Source organism: Microplitis demolitor, chromosome 1, assembly GCF_026212275.2.
Source record: "Microplitis demolitor isolate Queensland-Clemson2020A chromosome 1, iyMicDemo2.1a, whole genome shotgun sequence".
NCBI lineage: Eukaryota > Metazoa > Arthropoda > Insecta > Hymenoptera > Braconidae > Microplitis > Microplitis demolitor.
Window position 1 is genome coordinate 11,070,114 of NC_068545.1, and position 20,933 is coordinate 11,091,046.

The 20,933-nt window shown below is 37.3% G+C and overlaps 1 protein-coding gene and 1 long non-coding RNA gene across 4 annotated transcripts in view; one reads left to right on the top strand and one right to left on the bottom strand.

The window, feature by feature from the left end:
• The window catches only part of LOC103579353 (cytospin-A), a 53,522-nt gene that overhangs the window by 31,239 nt on the left and 1,350 nt on the right, over positions 1-20,933 (top strand). For all 3 annotated transcript variants that reach the window (XR_008404408.1, XM_014445162.2, XM_014445164.2), the window contains 3 exons: positions 18,485-18,676; positions 18,747-18,923; positions 19,001-19,389. Coding sequence is in view for 2 of the 3 variants with exons in the window: in XM_014445162.2 (XP_014300648.1) it covers positions 18,485-18,676; positions 18,747-18,923; positions 19,001-19,389 (758 nt within the window). In the remaining variant the exon portion in view is untranslated. The remainder of the gene's footprint in view (positions 1-18,484; positions 18,677-18,746; positions 18,924-19,000; positions 19,390-20,933) is intronic.
• LOC128668923 (uncharacterized) lies at positions 81-10,078 on the bottom strand. Its single transcript, XR_008404480.1, has 2 exons — positions 8,233-10,078; positions 81-804 (listed from the first exon to the last, which is right to left on the bottom strand). It is a non-coding gene; the product is annotated as an uncharacterized LOC128668923 (long non-coding RNA).

The window sequence follows — 20,933 nt, forward strand, 5'->3', positions numbered from 1 at the left end:
AGGTAACATCTCACTTACCGTCTTCTTCCAGCCAGAGGTAAGGACTAGGAATAGGTGATTACAAATGAAATGATGCATACTTATGAAATAGGCCGACACTTTAATGGAGATGTAAAATTAACATTTGACTACTCTACATCCAATGACGCGTGGCAACTGGGTATACCTTACGGCGTAAAACAATATCAAAGAATAATATAAATCGGACAACTAGCCCAACAGAAAACATAAATGATAAATGGCGAAACTAGAAAAAGAATAAATGTTTATTGGAGCTCCGCTCTTCAACTCCTTATGAGAATGCCTGCCCCGGCTCCAATATTGCTCGCAACTCTCTAGCGAGTTATTGAGCCCGAGAATCCCACTCGTCGAGTCGATAGGTACGTATCACCACTGGGTCCCAAGTAAACTTGGGTAAACGAGGCAGCTCCCACAACTGCTCTGATACCGTTCGGCGGCACTTGCGGCAACGTCGGTCTACCATCTTCTCACAGCAGCAGATCATGCACCGGTTTCGGACTGCCAACCGAGCTCTCCCGTGGGGCCCATAGCAACGGTCCGTATCGAAGAACCAAACACACTCATCACAGAACGGTCGTAACTCCGCTGGTGGGTTCGTGCAGCTACGCGCGCAATGGTCCCACGAGTAGCATCTCGCGCATCCTGCAGGGGCGACGCGGGTTGCCCATTGTCGCTGCCATGCTGCCACCTGCTGATGGAAAATCCCCTCCACTTCCACCTTCCATTCGGCGGTCCCTGGGGTAATACGATTCCTCTGGATATATTCCTGGGATACTGCCATTGCTGAAATAAAACCCCTTTCATTATTCCTATCAGCTCCTTAGCCAAGATTACCCCATAAGCGATAGCAGAAGATAGCAGAGATTAGCGAGTACAAAGAAGAAAGCAATAGCAGTAGAAGCCGCAGCTACTTAGACTAGAATAGACCAAGGGAGACATCATGCGACCATCAACACTGAATTCATGAACGTCAACGCGAATGTACCCTCGATCGCCTGAGTCACATTCTCAGCCCGCTTGAACAACTTCAGAAATTTTATATGACTACGACCTACTGTGTTACCCTCAAGAGTTTTCAATTCAACAATCACTGGTGTGACCACCTTATCAACCACCAATGGACCGACAAACCTTGGAGCCAACTTCCCAACCACTTGGTCGTTCTTCTTGGACAACACCTTGTTTGGCCGATACACATGATCCCCGACTCTAAAAACCCCCACTCGGCGAGTTTTATTGTAATACTTGGCATATCGTTCAGAAGCTCGACGGATGTTCTGGTTGACCACATCTCTCAAATCCACCATCCGATCCATGCGCTCTATCCAGGCTGATCGATCCACATCGGCATTGAGTTGAACTGCATCATTATTGTGCCCATAACATCTCATCGGACACGGCTCTCGTCCAAAGTTGAGGAAAGCTGGACTCACTCCCAAGCTTTCATGATTGGCCGTGTTATACGCGAATTGAAACTCGTGTATGTGCTTATCCCACTCCCGATGGTCGTCTTCCAAATAGCTCATTATCATGGTCTTGATGTTGCGATTGACTCGTTCCACTGGGTTGGCCTGCGCATGATACGGTGGCGTAGTCATGTGTTGTATCCCACACTCTTCCACGAGGGCTTGCACATCTTTGTTTACGTACTCTCGACCGTTATCTGTCCAAAGCACCTTTGGAGTACCCCATCGGTTCAGGACTGCTTGTCTGAGCCCATGGGCCACGGCTTTTCCGTTGGCTGCCCGTATCGGAACACATTCAATCCAGCGTGTATACAAATCCTCAAAGATTATCAAGTACGCAAATCCCGACTTAGAACGAGTGAAAGACATAGTATCTGCGGCCACCACTTCCCATGGTTCCATTGGCGCGCGAGTTTCCATCAATCCCAGCGGCTTCTGTTGGACCGGCTTAGCCTCAATACATGTCTCACACTCCGATACGTACTTACGAATGTCCTTGGCCATACCTGGCCAATAGTACAGTGCTTTGATCCGATCCAGGGTCTTCCGGATTCCCAAATGGCCTGATTGAGGGTGGTCATGAGCCTGTTGTAATACCCACCATTTATCCGTAGGTGGTACTACCAGTTTCCAATTTCCTTCACCATCATCAATCAAACTCTCCATTGGTGCCGACACTTGTTTATACATTCGTCCATTTTCCAACCGATATCCCACTATCGAGTTTGGATCGGCTTCCAACATTTGCCACTTTTCAGCATACCAATCTTCCCCTGCATCACCGTCCAGGGCATCTAACTCGTCTATCGGGCTTTCATCTCCTTCGAATCGCCGGGATAAGGCATCTGGGGCCTCATTTTCCGACCCACGGCGATACTCAATGCGCATGTCATATTCAGACAATTCCAGGGCCCATCTGGCCAATTTTCCTGTGGGGTCCCGTGTATTCATCAACCACCGGAGACTGGAATGATCTGTCACCACCGTGAATGTGTAGCCCTCCAGGTATGGACGAAATTTCCTCACTGCCCACACCACAGCCAGGCACTCTTTTTCTGTGGTGCTGTAGTTGGCTTCCGCTGGAGTTAACGATTTGCTGGCACACGCAATCAATCGTTCTTTGTCCTCTTCCCGTTGGACCAGCACTGCACCCAATCCCGATTGACTGGCGTCGGTGTATAACACAAATGGCAAAGAATAGTCAGGCGTACTCAAAACTGGTGCCTCCACTAGGGCCTGTTTCAATGCCTGGAATGAAGCTTCCTCAACTTCAGTCCACCTCCATTGGGTATTCTTGCGTGTTAACCTGAATAGGGGTCCAGCTACGCAGGCAACATTTTTCAGGTGCCGATGATACCAGTTGATCATTCCATTAAATCGCCGAACTTGTCTCACGGTCTTTGGTGTCGGATAGTTCACAATTGGCTCGATTTTCTCTGGGTCTGGCCTCAATCCATCCTTATCCAGCAAGAAACCCAAAAATCGAGCTTGAGATTGGCAGAATTTGCTCTTCTCAAAATTTAAAGTAAACCCTGCCTCTCGTATCCGCCTCAGGACTTCTGCCAATACCTCTAGATGTTTTTCAAATGTCGGAGTGATCACTATGATGTCGTCCAAGTACGCTGCAGCATACGGTTTTAGATCTGGAGTGATGATACGATCAATTCCCCGCTGGAAGGTGGCCGGCGCATTACACAACCCCATTGGCATCCTCTTGTACTGATAGAGGCCTCGTCCAGGTACCCAGAACGCTGTATATGGCCGACATTGTTCAGTCAGCAGGATCTGATAATACGCAGAATTCATATCAATTGTCGAAATGTAATGGGCTTCACCACAGCCATCCAGTACTTCATGTATTGGAGGTGACCGATAGGTGTCACGTTCGGTCACTGCATTAACATCTCGGAAATCCACACACATTCTGTACTTTCCATTGGGTCGCTTTACCATTACCGGTTGACTTAGCCATTCGGACGACGCCGCTGGTTCAATTATGTCCTCAGTTACCATTTGATCCACAATTTCTTGCATGGCTTCCAACACCACTGGCGATCGCCGATAGACCCGTTGTTTGACCGGTTTATGTGTTTTCGGCCTGATGTCATGCTCCACCAAATGCGTCAAACCCAACCCTGGTGCCATCAAACTCTTCTGATGTTCGATAAACTGTTGCAACCGTTTTGTTTCCTCACCAGTCAGCTCTTGCAGCGCACACAGTGATTTCCGGGCACCAACCGCCGTTTCTCGACTCAACTCATGCCACTCGCCATCGCGTATCCGCCATAAGTTACGTTGCAGGTCCAATTGCATCTGGAAGTGGTCAATGAAATTCATACCAATTAGATTTAGCGACCCCAGTCGTGGTATATAGTGGATTGGAAATGTCACCTCTTCGACATTATCCAATTTAAATACCGGTCCAATCACACCTCCACTCTCATCGGTGGTATGATTGGCCATACCAAATCTAGTAGGAGTGTCTTCCATCATATATGGACACCCTGAGTCCATAAGTTCCTTGGCAAATGACCCAAACGCTGTAGTCTTGGCACCCGTGTCAATAATAGCAATGCGAGACATTCCTGCAGCACTTATTGTAACCATTGGCCGAGCCCGCCCTGTCTTGAACCTCCAAAACCCACTGGTGATTCGTGAACTCGCCCGATCCCACGATGGCTGTACTGCATGTAACGTATCCGTCAACACGTCCATTGTCGCGTCTAATTCTTGCGCAGAACCTCCATTGGACTGATGACTGCTGGCGTGTACCTCGACCTTGACCCGAATACGTTGTGTTTGTACTGTCGGTTGAGGGATTACCACGCTATGGGAACCGTCACCCTCTATTGGCGGCTCGCATTGGCGTTTTTTGGCTGTACCGACCTCGGTGGACACTGGCAAGTTACTGCAGTCTTGCCCACGGTGCCACATCGAGGACACACATCACGGTGAGGTTCACGGCAGTCGTAACTCAGATGCTGCAGTGAACCACAGTTGAAGCAGAAGCGTGGACGCCGGAATGATGGCACACGCGGGTTCAACCGTCCCATGTTACGTGATGTTGACGTATTAGGGGTACTGTCACTGACTGGTACCACTGGCGCTGCTGGAGGGGGATTCTGTCTCACCACAGGTGCCTTTGATCCAGCTTGGGTGTTGGTACTGGCTGTAATACCCACTGGGGCCAAGTCTTGTCCCAATTTACGTTTTTCACGTTTCTTGGCCTTTCCAAGTTTGGCCTGTTCCACTGGTGGCTGTTGCTGAGTGCCATTCACAGATTCATGCGCTTCCACGGCATGAAGCAACCCTTTATGTTCACGGGGTTGTTTTGGGCCATATGCATACGAGCATTCTTTAACGAATGCTTCTTCCCGTGGTGGTGGGGCTCGTCTGGTCTTCATAGCCCGCCATTTTTCCTCCAAACGAGTCGCCTCATACAACAACGCCTGGTAAGTGTCAAACTTACCAGCTGGGCAGTGGTCCCAATACTCTGGACGTAGTCCTTGGCACGCACGACGAACCTGTCGCGACTCCTCTGGTGGATGCCGTAGTCTCGAATACAGACTTTGCAAACAAATCAAATAATTTCTGGCTGACTCCTTGTCGCCCTGATTCCGAGCCCGAATGTCTGCTTTAATTTCCCGCTGGCGTCTTCCTCCAGTGAACCAGGTTCGAAATTCGTCCTTGAACTGCTCCCATCGGGTCCACCGCTCAAAATTGGCTGAACACCATGTTGCAGCCACGCCAGTAAATACCTCTGGAAGCACAGCCAGTCGATCTTCATGCCGAATTCCAGCACTGCGCATAAGCACTGATAACCGACGTAGAAATTCATCTCCCGTCATCGAGCCGTCTCCCGCAAAGGACAACTTCCAATTACGGGCAATAGCCCCGTAATCACGATCATGGCCTCGTGATCTCGATCTCGAATGACGCTCTGCCCTTTGACTAGCATATGAATCGTTTGACGACCATGACTGAGTCCCACTGGAGTCTGAATCGTCGTCACGATGCTGTGATCCCCTTTGGCGATGGTGATGGGTCGATCCCTGACCCTGGTTTGCCTCTGGTGGCCAATTAACATGCACATTTGACGTGGATGTAGTGCATGCCGGTGGTACTGTGCTCATCTGAGTTCCACATGAATTTACTGTGCGCGTGACAGCTCCATGACCTCCCATTGGTCCAGCTACTGTGTGAATGGTGCTCAAGTGGGATGGGATAGTCGTCACCGCACAACTCCTGATCGGCGATGATGCTCTGAACGGGTCCAATGGCCGTGTCACAGTCGCCATGGTGTTTCCGACGGTCATATTGGCTACCATCGTCGTGATTTTGTTCTCGAACACCCGTAATACCTCCACAATATCACGATGAGTCGCAAATGCATCCATTGGCCCAGGTTGCGACGACTCTGAGCTTACAGCGACCGCTGGTGCACTTGTCACTGGCACCACTGGAGCCCCAGACGTTGCAGGTACTCCCAATTGGCTTCCCAGCGGTCGAATTCTCTCCAGGATGGCCACCTCGGCCCGTTCACGGCCCACAGCTGACTCCCGGACCAGTTCATCCACCAAGGGGTCCCATAAGGCTTCTTTGCCATCGTCCCGGTCCATCAGACGCTTCACCCGGTCCCGAATGACTTCATCTGACCCGTGGTGGTTCAACCATCGGCTACGCAGATATTCCCGAAGAGCTGGCACATCCACGTATTCAGGAATTGTATTGGAATCAGATGGAATCTCGTCAACTGCTGGACTCCATCTTACGTTCAGAGCCCCTAACGCCCTCTGGTGGTATCGATTCAATCGATTTCTCAATATTTGTGGCGATCCAAATGTCGATAACCCAAAACTGGCCAACAGCATTTTGAGTTTGGACGGTGGTTGGTCCATCAACCAAGTGAGCTCCGATGGTGGAAGCGTGTCATCACAATCGTGGTCTTCCACGTCCTCTAGATTTAGGGTCTCGTTTCCTGGACGTCTGTCCACCGATGCCAACTCAGCTGCCAATGGAACGGGTTCCAGCTGATGTTCCCAGTCCTGCTGACCCGTTGGGGAGTCGTCCCCATTTCCACCGCGCATTCTCTTACACGCCTCCAATAACGCACTTGACTCGTCCCAAATTTGACGCCACGAATCCATTTTTATCAACCCAAATTAATAACCAACTCAATAAACGAATACAAGAAGAATCAACCAATTGGTGAAGATATCCAACAAAATTTAAACAAAAGATTGAACCAAACAACCCGAACTCTTATCTTATACCCTAATTCTCCGCACCTAAATCTGAAATTCAAAATAAAATCGACCTGTACGATTTAATGGCTCCCTGGCCCCACGTTTGGGCGCCATATAACGTTCTCTTCTATTTCGCGCGACCCACGGCGGAGTGTGGGGAACGCTCAATAGCCGTTATGCCTCTCCGTTGGTCTGAAACTGGAAAATAAAATAAACCCCGAGTCCAATGTCCCACCTGGAGATGTCCTGAATCTCCCTGGACTGGCTGCTCCGCTCAGGCTGGGTTAGAAATCCTAATTGGGCGCCAGTTCGTGTGCCCCACGAACAAAAAATCAACTCAAAATACCACAACGGAGAAAATAAAAATGAAAATAAAATAAAATGACAGGATAGCGATTTCAGATTTAGGAAAAAGGATAGCAAGAAAAAGATAGCACTAGTATAAATAAATAAATAAAATTTAAATGAAAAAGAAACCGGGTTGGTGACCACTTGCTTTAATTATCGGTTAATTAATTCAATAATCAGTCAATATATGTGACGCATACTCACATAAATAATGCTCAAAATAATAATAAATCATTTACAAAAAATAATAAAATTATTATGCGCATATAACTTAACTCAAATAATAATAATAATTCATAAACAATAAATGTATTGTAAAATAAAATCCTGATAATACTTAATATTTCACTCGCACATGAAATTAGACCAGGATAATAAACTAATTATTAACGCAAATAATATAATAATTCTTTACTAACTCAACTCAAAAATAACTATAATGCTGATGCAAATTAACAATAATTAATACCTCAAATTAATGATAACTAATCCGCAAATTAATACTACTTCTTAACCAATACTCAAATAAATAATAATTAATAAATCAGTTCAGAACTAAATAACACACCAAATAATAATTAATTTTAAGCAATACTCCGCTGAATAATAATTAACAATTCAACTCCAATCAATGATAATTTATAATTACTACTCAGATAATAATAATTTCTAACTCAAAATTATTAGTAGTCGATACGCAGAGTACTAATATTCATCAGCTCAGATTAATACTATTTCATAAATTTTATCACTAATCATTCATCACTAATAATCACCATAATAAAAAAAATTTATAACTCAAAAGGAAACAGTAGTACTCAGCGCTGTGTATTGTATACATACATACATATATCAGACTATCGCAGCCCAGTCGCGTATGATGGTAATCACGTGATTTAAAATAATAATACTAACACAACAAGTTCTTCACAATAAATATTCGTTATTTAAATAATAATAACTAATTGTGATTACAATTCCATCATCCACTGGACTCGATCAGTACTAATTTTATTCATATGCTTGTAATCAGAATCTACTACTAATAACAATAATATCTCATCAACTAAGTGATATTCACGCGATTGCAAATGGCCACCAACGCGGGAATGCAATGCTACACGCCAATGAATTAACGCAAAGGTACTTACAGATCGTTGGTGTACTCGACACGTACGGACGATACTACTCTAGGTATTACAATGTGTAATAAATACCCCTTCACAATAACCGGAGCAACTTGGCAACAATAGCCCGAAATTATTTAATAAATAAATAGCAGAAAAAAAAAAGAACTCAAAATGTGCAATACAAAATTTAGCAACCAGGCACACACACTGCTCGTACAACAGTTTATCCACGTCTGACCATGGCAGCACGTGATTTTCATGCCGGCACCTCGACCGGCCATATTTTATATAGGCATCTCAGTTTAACCCATCGGAGCAATATCTCTGTCGCATTTTAATTTCAAATACTACCAACGACGACGTATCCGATGTCAATTGTGCAACATTGCCAATTCCCGACGTCAACTGCCCAAGTACCCGTGATATTATGACATTGACAGTAAATTAAATTGCCAAACCAATTAATAATGTATGTAAAATAATTATAAGTTTCATTTATACTAGAATAACTTGCTGCTGACAACTGTTGCGTCGCCGCGCATGCGCCGACCAACACAATAATTACAAGCATATAAATAAAACGAATAATTATCTCCCAGCCTCATAATTATACTTGTAACTTCAATATAATCAGTAATTTTTTCTTTTGCTGATTTCAGCGCAGTTTTCATCTAATAAAATAATTAAGTCCAAGCAGTGTACTAATAAATATAAAATCTTATATATATAAACAAAATAATCATAAAATTAATGAGTGTAGAGACGTGAGAGCAGCGTGTGCTGCCATCTGTTGCTCACCGACCTAATGTGAGACTGCCACGATATTTAAATATCGTGACAAACTCATTCATTCTTATAAAATTTCTATGGGAATTTATGATAATCTAATGGATTCTATGAGATGTCCTGGACAGGGTATCAAGTCCATGGTTTGGAAGAATAGTACATGCTCCAACTGATACGCAGAAGAATCCAGGTTCGAATCCAAAAAAAATACCGAATACTTTTTCATCGATACAAATATTAATAATTAGTGAAAAATAGCTATTGGGAACCTTAAAATGCTGATATGACAACTGGTAGCTAAAACTATAACTACTCAAAGTAGTCTAAATCATGAATGTTTACATGTGTCTGTGCGTCTACCAGCTGATATAAATAATAAATATTCAATTGTCTCTAAAATTATTGTGTTTTTATGAATTAAAAAATTATTTTCGTTTAATTAAAAAAAAAAATCCAATTCGTAGACATGAAATTCCTATCAAAAACAATTAAAAGTAACATATATTGTTTGTATCGTCGTAAAAGTCGTGCTTCTAAAAATGACAGTATTCGTTTTTTCATGTTCCTCGAAAAATTGAAAACGTGGTTACTTTGAAAAATAAATTGGATCAAGTAGAAAAATTTGACTGTTTTGATGCTTGCTGGTATAAATAAATCAGTTACAGTTTACATTAAGATTTAAATGATGTTTGCGTAAAAATGTTCCCCCTTTTTTTGTTATTATTTAGTTTAATAGTTGCAAGTTAAAATTTACCTAGAAATTAAAATGAAGTCAATAATCAAGAGAAATTAATTATAATTAGGATAGGATGATGTAGGTGATCGTTTTAATAAAACTCGTGGCTGGGTATCACAAACGAAGAATATATTTGTACCCAAAAAAAATATCCGGAGAGCACTACGGCATAAAATCTGTTAAAGATAAATTATGTCACGTAACGATTCAAATTATTTAATTTTTAGTTAGTTCTAAGTTAAATATTTAGATTATATATTTGAATTTGAGTCGTTGCGCGGGTATTCCGCCATTTCGCCAATGGAGACAGCGGTCCGTGCACGATGCTAGCGCATGCGCGCTGAGTATGAGAGAACACGTGTGCGAATTAATTTTAATTTATAATTTAAAAATACAAATAATTGGTTTATATTAATTTTAAGTTTTTGTTTGTGATTTTGAGACAGTTGGGATGCATAATCCAGCGTAACATTATGCCCCAACGATTGTTTAATGTATTATTTTATTTAAACTTGTCATTCGACTAAGGATGTCAGTTTGGTTGAAAATATTGACCGCCGGGTAACGGTAAATCGATACCTCGGCTATAATTCCAAGGTCAATTTGATAAATTTTAAATAATTATTATTTCAGTATTGGAAAAGTTAAAAATAGGATAGATTATAAATAGATAGTTCATACATTAAATAATTATTCATGTATCATTCAGATGTTTAGAAATTGTTTTTATATTTTATATTTTTAATTTAAAACTAGGCCCAGGACTGATAAAAAATAATTATAATAGTAATTAAGGGCGACAGTGGCGCCAGGTGGGCGACGACCAATAGGTGGAGGTTGGGGTAATTAAGTTAGAAAGATACGGACTGGCATTGTGCATAGACGCTAATTTTTTACTATTCGTACAATTGTGCAATGATCAGTTATTATAACAGAAATAAGGATAGTTGTTTAAGTTCACCGGGTGAATTTGTTAAGTATTGGTCAATGCATTCTATTTTTGTTATTGGAGATCATAAATTATGAGTAAGTGCTTTGAATTTCTTTCACGGCATATATTTTTCACGTGATAACCTCCCTGGTAGTTGTTGGTCGCCGCGGCGAAGGAAATTAATTTATTCATAAATGATCACTGAATGATACATGATTCATATTATAAATAATTGTCGTTAATTATTATTATTATTTATTATTGGTAAAATTTATTCGGATATTTCTACACATATATATGTATATATAAGTTTAGTACAACGTAGTGAAACGTTGCCGGTATACATATATATATACCTATAGTAGATATATCTATAGAGCGTATACAGTACTTGAGGAAATTCCTCAAGTACTGACATCATCACTTTGGGTGAACATTCCCCAAAGTTAAAATTATTTTTTTTGTTCTCACTCGAAATATTGGTAGAAAAATATTAAACATTAGTATATGTATTTATTATTATTTATATTTATTATTATTTGAAATAATTGAGTAACTTTATATTCTTTTATTTTTGGATTTATTTGTTTACACCAGCGGTCTAAAACTATTATTTAAATTTTTATTTTAAAGTTTATAAATTGGTTTAATACCGATTAATTTATTTTTTTTGAGTATGAGTGAGGATAAATCCGTGTTTTTCTCTCTCTCATGATTATTGAGAGATAAAATAAAGGATTAAAAAGACTGATATTATTTATCATTCTTATTTTTTTGGAGATATAAAAATTGGATAATTATTTCAATTATTTAATATTAAAATTGAAATTTTCTTTAATTTAAGTTAAAATTATATTTATTTTGGTTTTGTCTATTCAGTTTATATAATTTGCTGTAATACTGCGATATTAATTTTGGCAAAATAACCAGGTATTATTATTGTTATTAATTTAATCAAAATTAAATATTGTAAATTATTATTATTTTAATATTGTTTATATAAATTAAAACTCGGAAACCAACAGCTGTTGGGGAAAATTTAATATTTATTTTCCCCTGGATCTTTTCCTACTGCTTGCTTTCATTTTTCCTGATCTTATTATTACTTATACGTAATTGTTTATTATTTATTTGCAAAATTTTTCTATTATTTGTTTCATTCCTGTTGTGTCACTAATTTTGATTTTATTATTTATTTTATGTTCTTGTGTTGTTTATCCGCTTTGTCGCGAATCACTTGCTCGGATCTTTCCCTCGTAAATTTTCCTCCTGAATAATTTTTGTCCGTTTTCGAATAAACGGTCTGGCGCCTGCGTGCACTAACCCAGCCTGAGGAGCTGGTCCAGGTACGATAAGTATTTATCATTTATAATTTAATCATTGTTCAAATTTATTATTTTATTTTAATTCGATCTCGATATTTATGGTCATTTAATATCGTTTATTATTATTTATTATTATTATTATTATCACGCGTGGGCGACCTCATACGCTATATTGGGCTACTTCGCGTCTTCGTCGCGAAATTTCAGCATAGTATACGTTATAATTACAATTAGAGAAAGAGGATAATTAATATGATGAGAATGATAAGTAACACGGTGAACAATTGGTATAAGAGAAATAGGTGGGTGGATGGCTGCGTGTGTGTGTGTGTGTGTGTGTGTGTGTGTGTGTGTGTGTGTGTGTGTGTGTGTGTGTGTGTGTGACATCACTGGTAAGGTATGAGAGATAGATGTTACGAGATATTATATTGTCATATGGTTGCTTGAGATTCAGATGAGTAGTAATTGTGATATGGTATACACGCATGTATACGAGAAAAGTGAGATTCTAACTATCCACTGGTGGATAGCTAGACAGTATGTCGAACAATTGAGTGAATAATTATTCGAAAGATTCTTTCACGAGTCAGTGAGAGTATTAACAATAGCGTCGGCAATTAAACTCAATTTAATTTTAACTTTACACTAAATGACCGCGTGTAGAAATTTGACTCGAAATATATTAATATGGCTAATTCAACGTTCTTCAAATCATATTTTAAAATAATCACTGTCGCTATTAATACCGGACGACCAAACTCAAGTCAAATGCACAATTAAAATAAAACTGATCACTGGGATTAAATGACTAAATATGACTAGACTTATCGTTAGACCGGCTCATATAAATCGTACTGAGCTCTGATTGTACAGTAGGGACCTCGCCAAGCGTCATCCACTATCCTACTAGTCCACTCTGAGTGATAGCCACGGCCTAAGTCTCGGATCAACTGCTTGCTGGCCCTTTTATAGGTGAATTTTAGTGACGTGGAGCTACCCTACTGTCGTTTACATTCGAGTAGAATTCGATCTAGGGGGCCTCTGAAACGGCCCCGGGTGACTGAAAAGTGTCAATTAAGATATAATTATCATAACAGATGGCCGTTGGATTATTTAGATTTTCACGCTCTATTTTCAAGTTGAAAATGAATGCGCACTAATACATAATTAGAATAGCTTCCTAGATCCTCAAAATGTCAAGATCTGTTAGAAGTTGATTTTCGAAAATCGGAACCAAACTAATAATTTCCCATTTTTTTTTAAATTTCAATTTTCTTAGCAGGAAGTTATAAATTGGCGTTTTAATCTGTGAGTCTAAATATATCAAGTGAATTAGAATCATTTGCAAGTATTGAAAATTGGGTTTTTAGTAGACTTTTGAAAAAACAGTTTCGAATTTCATGACTTTTTTTTTATTTTTTTGTTACGAAAAAGATAGAAATATTTGAAATTCCCGAATGATTCTAGTTTACTCCGTGCGTCTACGTGTGGTGAGTCTACTATATAAATTTCAAGTAAATCGATGTAACTGTTCTCAAGACATGATACAGGAAAGTTCGAAAAACACAGTTTTGAGAAAAACGCGTTTAAAGTTTCAGGTTTGGTTAAACTATAAAACTATGAAAATCTTAACTTATCAACGATATGTAGTGCCTGGTCCACAGAGTAATCCTTCCTCTTCTTTTTGAAAGTCTTTCTACTACTCAACTCATCAGCGCTCTGAATATCTGCTTTTTCTAACTACTGTACGTTTACAACGACTTCGAATTTTAAAAAATAACTTCACCAGCATATTCTACATACGTTAAAGAATAAATTTACGCAAAAAATTATAAATCGATTTTTTGGGCACATCATATGGAAGAACCCCCTTAATGATTTGCGATCCATAAATTTTCAAACCTTACCATAAAATGTAACTTGCTTGCGCTTGAATAGCTCTGAAAAAACAATCACATGCAAGAGTATTTTCGAGCTCGAAAAAGTATTCACACTAATGTTTTTGAGCTCTTGGAGCTCTCCCAAACGATTTAGCCGATTAAGATGGTTGAGGCGGCAATCAATGCATTTCAATATAGTAGAAGATCCGAACTAAAATCGACCTTCACCGAGCTGATAATAGAATAAAACTTATTTTATAGTCTAAGAGCCGGTGGGAGATCGACCTTCACCCATCGGATAACCAGATGAGACATATTTTTTATCAAATATAATTTATTAACAAACATGCCTATGATGGCTTGGCTATCAAAAAGTGTTCATGGCTATTTTTAATTAAATTAATTTTAATCAATTTTTTTTCATCACCTTCACACTTTTGATAACCGAATGAATTTCATTTCAACTGATAGTTTTTAATACACAGAATATGTCTTCGTAGGCGTGTCTATTTATTTCTGTGCATGGCTACCTGCCAAGTAGATGTAAACAGGTAAGTCAATATAGGAAACTGTAGTGTTCTGATAACCAATCGAAATTGGTATCATAAGTAAGATATTTTAATTACAAAACTAATTGTATAGGCTTGTCTGCAAAAAATCGTTCATGAAATATTATTGTCAGGCTATATAATTTTAAAATTGGAGCTATTTGATAGGTGTGAGAGAGAAAGTAGAGCGGCCGAGGTCCGTGAAGTAGAACAAGACACAACATAGTAGCTGCACGCTACCTGACCGTTGAATGTGTCCGAGTGCGCATGCTCGTGTAGAGTCGAAAATAATTTATTAGTGACAAAACAACACGTGCTAAATAATATTTATTAAGATGGCAAAAATTAGTAAAAAGTGTTTTTTGTGTGAAACGAAAGAGGATAAATTGACTTTAAAGAAAATTCTTTTAAAATATGTCATTTAAAATTGGCTTTCTGTAACGAGCAACCTGCGGTCACTACGTGACTACCTAAATATCGGTACGAAATTTATAAAGTACACAGAAAAAAACGATTCCTTGCCAGAAAATTAAAATATTAATTCAAATAAAGAAAATAAATACGACCGTCTTTTTTTCCCGCGTAATTTTAATGTAATTCGAATGATATAGACAAATCGCTTTATCTCAATATTTGTCAATAAAAAAGAGTTTAAACTATGAAAAGACACAAATCCAAGTCAAGATCTTTTTAACGATATAAAATTTAATAACATTAACTAATTTTAGCATGTAAATATGGCGGGACCAAAATCTTCCTTATTCTCTTAATAATATGGATTATTCTCTATAATATATTTTAAATAATGAATAAAAATTTTTTTATAATTTTAAAATTTTATAATTTAGCTGCAAAATGAAAAAAAATTTAGTTGAATTAATTTTTTTTTATTATTAATATATTTAATAATTTATTTTTCATTATTTTACAGCCGTAAGTATTTCTAATATAATTAAATTAGAGTTATAATAAATTAGAGTTTAAAATTACTGTCGACTGTGATAAATAAATGCTGTCTCTGTCACTCACATGTATGCGAGCATGCGCACTCGGATACATTCAACGGTCAGGTAGCGTGCAGCTACTATGTTGTGTCTTGTTCTACTTCACGGACCTCGGCCGCTCTACTTTCTCTCTCGCACCTATCAAATAGCTCCAATTTTAAAATTATATAGCCTGACAATAATATTTCATGAACGATTTTTTGCAGACAAGCCTATACAATTAGTTTTGTAATTAAAATATCTTACTTATGATACCAATTTCGATTGGTTATCAGAACACTACAGTTTCCTATATTGACTTACCTGTTTACATCTACTTGGCAGGTAGCCATGCACAGAAATAAATAGACAAGCCTACGAAGGCATATTCTGTGTATTAAAAACTATCAGTTGAAATGAAATTCATTCGGTTATCAAAAGTGTGAAGGTGATGAAAAAAAATTGATTAAAATTAATTTAATTAAAAATAGCCATGAACACTTTTTGATAGCCAAGCCATCATAGGCATGTTTGTTAATAAATTATGTTTGATAAAAAATATGTCTCATCTGGTTATCCGATGGGTGAAGGTCGGTCTCCCACGGTCTCCTCTACTATTATAATAAATTTAGTATAATTAAAAATATTCTGTACAGGATTTTTTCAGCTAACCAATTTTCAATATATTTTTTAATATACTAAATTAATTATAAAATAAGTTTTATTCTATTATCAGCTCGGTGAAGCTCGATTTTAGTTCGGATCTTAGACTATAAGTTCTAGAGTTGATTAGATTTTGAAGTCGATCGTTCAAGTCATTTCTGTGAAATTGAAAAAAAAATTACAAACATTTTTTTTTTCGTAATTCGAAAATATTTTCGAGTTTACTCGATCAATTAACTTGAAATTTATAGGAAAGTTGGCGGCCCACAAACTCTTTCGATTGCCGCCAGAACCATTCAAATCGGTTAATTAGTTCAAAAGTTATAAGAAGTTTACACACACAGACACACAGAACAGACACTGAAAATGGTTAGAATCGCTTCGGATGAGAACTCGATTTTTGAAAATCGGAATGAAAACCATAATTCTCCAAATTGTTGAAAATTCCCAATTTTAATAGCGAAAAATTAAAAAAATCCTCCCAACATTAGTCTTTTCATCGATATTTACAAAGTAGCGTTAGATTTACTCAAAAACTTAAAAAAAATCATTTTTTTATTCTTATTTCTAATGGATGTTGAGGATAAAAAAAAAGGTTTTCATACAAGATGATGAACGGGTCTTGTAGGGGATTTATCGAAGTTTTTAAAGCCGTCCCCTAATTTACCGTGCGATCATTGATAGCTGAGATATTGATAATTAAAGCCTTAAAGATTCTTTTTCGTTTGAAGGCTGATATCTCAGCGTCAAATTATCGTACAAGGCTGAAAAAAAAAGCAGATTAAAACTGAATAAATTTTTTTAATGACCGTTTTTCTGGCTTAGCTGAAAAAAAATTTTCCTCAGCCCAAGGACCCTTTAAAAGAAAAAAAAAATGTCGAACATTCGTGTCTCACGATATTTTTCATGATTGAGCGATAGCTGTTATGAAAAAATGTTGATCAAAAGACATTGAAACTAGGGATTTCAGGGTTTAAAATGCTTTTTTTTTCAAAATCATGATACAATTATGTTTCACTAAGTTGCAGCATTTCAAAAATTACTCAAAAATTTCAAAATTTTTTCTGTTCCCTCCATTTTTTGCGTTAGTGAAGTGTTTTTAATATACTGATGATGAATTGCTGCAAGTATCATTTTTCTTATTTATAGCTTTTTTTTATACTGAAAATAATTTAATGCATTGATATTTGTTGATTTATCATCACAACTGGCCATTTCTCTATAAGAGCAATGTATTTCATGTCGATTTTCAAAAAATTTTTTTTTTTCAAAACATGAACCGATACCGATCCGGAAATTTTCACAGTAAATTCTTTGATATAAAATCTACTTAAAAAAACATTTTGAGACTTTAAATTGAAAATTGTTGTTACGATCAAGACATATCCTTAAGGCAGAATAAAAAAGTTTTTTGTGAAAATTCCTCGCAGCAGATTAAAAATGGATTTATTACGATAATTCTGAATGTAAAAAAAATTAGTTAGATCCAGAGCAGTCGAAACATCCACACCAAAACACAATGCTTATAGTGAAAAGATATTCCTTGTATTTGGTGGGATGAATGCGGTGTATTTCTTTACGAACTTCTTAAATCAAATGAAATTTTTAATGATGAGTGAGTTGCTTTTCAATTAAAATGTTTGAATGAAAAAATTAATGAAAAACGACCATATAGTGATCATGGGCGTCATTAACCTGTAATATTACAGCATGGCAACGCTCGATCACATGGAAATTCCGTGATCTTGCAAACCATAAATGAATTGCAATGAGAAATTCGACGAAATCCAATGTACACATCAAACATTTCGTCATGCGACTATCACCTTTTTTGATCGTTATAAAACAACTTAGCGGAGCAGTAATTCCAGAATGAAGATCGTTCAAAAAGTATTTGATGAATTCATATCTTCAGAAGATCAAGTTTTTTTTTTTTTTATCAAAAACAGATCGGACTATTTTGGATACCTAATAGATCCAGATATAACCATGCATAATTATACATTATTCTATATTGAATCCTATACAGCTATATGTGATCCTAAATATAATTGTACATAATTATATGATCTGAAAAAACCTTTTTTTTATCAGGTTCTGATGACTTATCGTTAAAAATAACTCTTGAACAATAATTGCTAATACAAAATATTTAAAAATCCTGGTAGGAAAAGTATAGTCCTCAGTTATATCGTTAACTGTATCATCGTAATTTTGACGATAAGTCCCTTTCAGTGAACTCAAAGCTGTCCTATGTCATTTTAATCCTGATATAGTTGTATTTAGAATCATTATATAAACTTCTTCCATATTTTTACAGTAAACAAATTCCGATTCATAAAAATTATGATTATTGTTTTTATGTTAATTATAATTTGATAGTATTAACATAACTTACGTCTCGATTAAACTTTTTTGCAGTAAGTCCAAAAAATACCCCGTTAGCGTTACGACAAACATCGACTTCTGTTGAAACTCAACCACACGTATTGACTAGTGTCAAACAGGAAATGGTAATGCTTCGGAAATCTAATATTCCACGACAAGATTCAAGGCTTTCGGTAAAATGTTTGATCGAGAGTATCGAAAATGCAACTAAACAAGCCAAATCTGGTATGTAAATTACATAACATGCGTTATTCAAATGTCTAAAAGAAATCTAACGATATTTAAGTAATTTCAGGACCCGGTAGCCAAAGTAGTTCTACATCTTCTTTGAATTCTATTGGAACTAATGATCTGTTGAGCTTAAAAACTTCATTACGTGATCAACATCAAGTGAATAATTTAATAAGTGCATCCAATTCATCAAATATTAATAATACTCATTCTATTGGTAATAAAAGATTGCCATTTTCAGGTAAGAATTTTAATTTTCAAGCTGATTGGATATTGAAAATAATTTTTTAAGTTTTTTATTTACCACTCAAATTATAGAATCACAAAAATCTTCAGTACCAATCATTAATTTGAACTCAAAAGAACTGTTGGATTCTGCAACATTAAATGTAAACACTATCGATTTCGTTCAACGAAACACTATAACAGATCTCACTGGAAAGGATCCTCTATGTGGTTTAGTTAAAAACGGTGGTTCAAAGCGAAATGCGTTGCTTAAATGGTGTCAAAATAAAACAATAGGTTATCGAAATATTGATATCACAAATTTTAGTAGTTCTTGGAATGACGGTCTTGCACTTTGTGCTATTCTTCATTCATATTTGCCCGATAAAATACCTTATGATTCTTTAAACCCTTCTGAAAAAAAACGGAATTTTTTTTTGGCATTTTCGGCAGCCGAAAGCGTTGGAATCACGACAACATTGGTAAGTAAAACCTTTTTTTGTAATACCCACTGCGAAAGTTGAATTTTCGAGCGCTTACTAAGGATATTGTGGTCGATTTCTAACTGACAATAGTAGAGTCGCTTTTTCCCGCAATCATGGAGTAAGTCTTATTTTCTTTATATTCTTTTCTCACTCTTCTTCTTGTATATTTTTTAATATTATAAGAAGTTCTGACTATCATGACATTTCTATTGACAATTAACATGATAAATTTTCGTTTTAACAGTCCAGTCGAGACAAGCTAGAAAATAATGAAAATTAGTGAAAATTTCTGGCTATCTAATGTTTTTACAAAACGTTTTTAAAATCCAACAAAAAAAAAATTCAGGAACCTCCAATTGAACTCATTTTATCAATTTTTTTTTACTCTTTGATACTATTGCAGTTTTATGTATCCAGATACTGTATAAATAATTTTTTATATATTTGCATAGAATCAAAATCTCGGCATTTTTAACATTCCGCTATGAAAATTGAAAATTTTCGAAAATCGAGTTTTCATCAGATGACGATGTTTTGAGGTCCTAGGAAGCTATTCATTTTCAGAATGATGTCCGAGTGTCAGTCTGCGCGTGTTTGTGTGTGTGTGTGTATATAAAGTTCTTATAACTTTTGAACAAATTAACCGATTTGAATGGTTCTTGCGGTAATCGAAAGAGTTTGTTAGCCGTCAACTTTCCATGAAATTTCAGATCATTTGATCCAGTAGAATCGAAAATATTTGTGAACTACAAAAAAAATTTTTTTTTTTCTAATTTCTCAAAAACGACTTGAACATTCATCTTTAAAATATAATCAACTCTAGAACTTAATAGAATGCATCGATTGCTTCCTTAACCACCTTAATCGGCTAATTCGTTCGAAAGATATCGTCGGAGAAAGAAATGGAAAATTAATTAATGTAACGGGACCAAAGTCCACTTCCGTTTTACGGGAGGCCCTTTCCGCGCCTTTTTGAGCATACACGGGTTACGAAGCCATCCCTACCCCCTCCCCAGACGACACCCTCAGCTGAAAAATATAATCAAGTGACGACTACAGTGGATATTAACCGGAGGTACAATCATAAATCTTCAACGCGTGTGGTATCTAACCACAGCCACCACGAGTCCATACTTCTCTTAGGCCAAACACTACTACTATCTCAGGAAGTAAAGAGACTTTCGTCAAAGTAGGCTTGGAAAGGCCTTCTGTAGTACCAGTCTTTCTGCACTGGTAATCATGTTGCGTCGAAATAAGTGGTAAGACGCAACTTCTCCTTAATACCCTGAAAAGGGTTTCCTCCACTTGTTACCATTCATTTTCAAACTAGCTATTATTCACTTGTTCAGTCCGTAAATGAACTTTCTACTTTCCGAGCCTTTAGGTGCTCTGATTATTCAAGCCAAAACAAAAAACTGAGCAGTTCGGGGAGAAAGAAATGGTTAGAAACGGTTTTTGGTGAATATCTTTGAAACGTCGGTATCACTCATTTTTTAAATTTTTTCTTTGAGGTCGAAAACAGTGAGAAGTTTTAGAGCTGG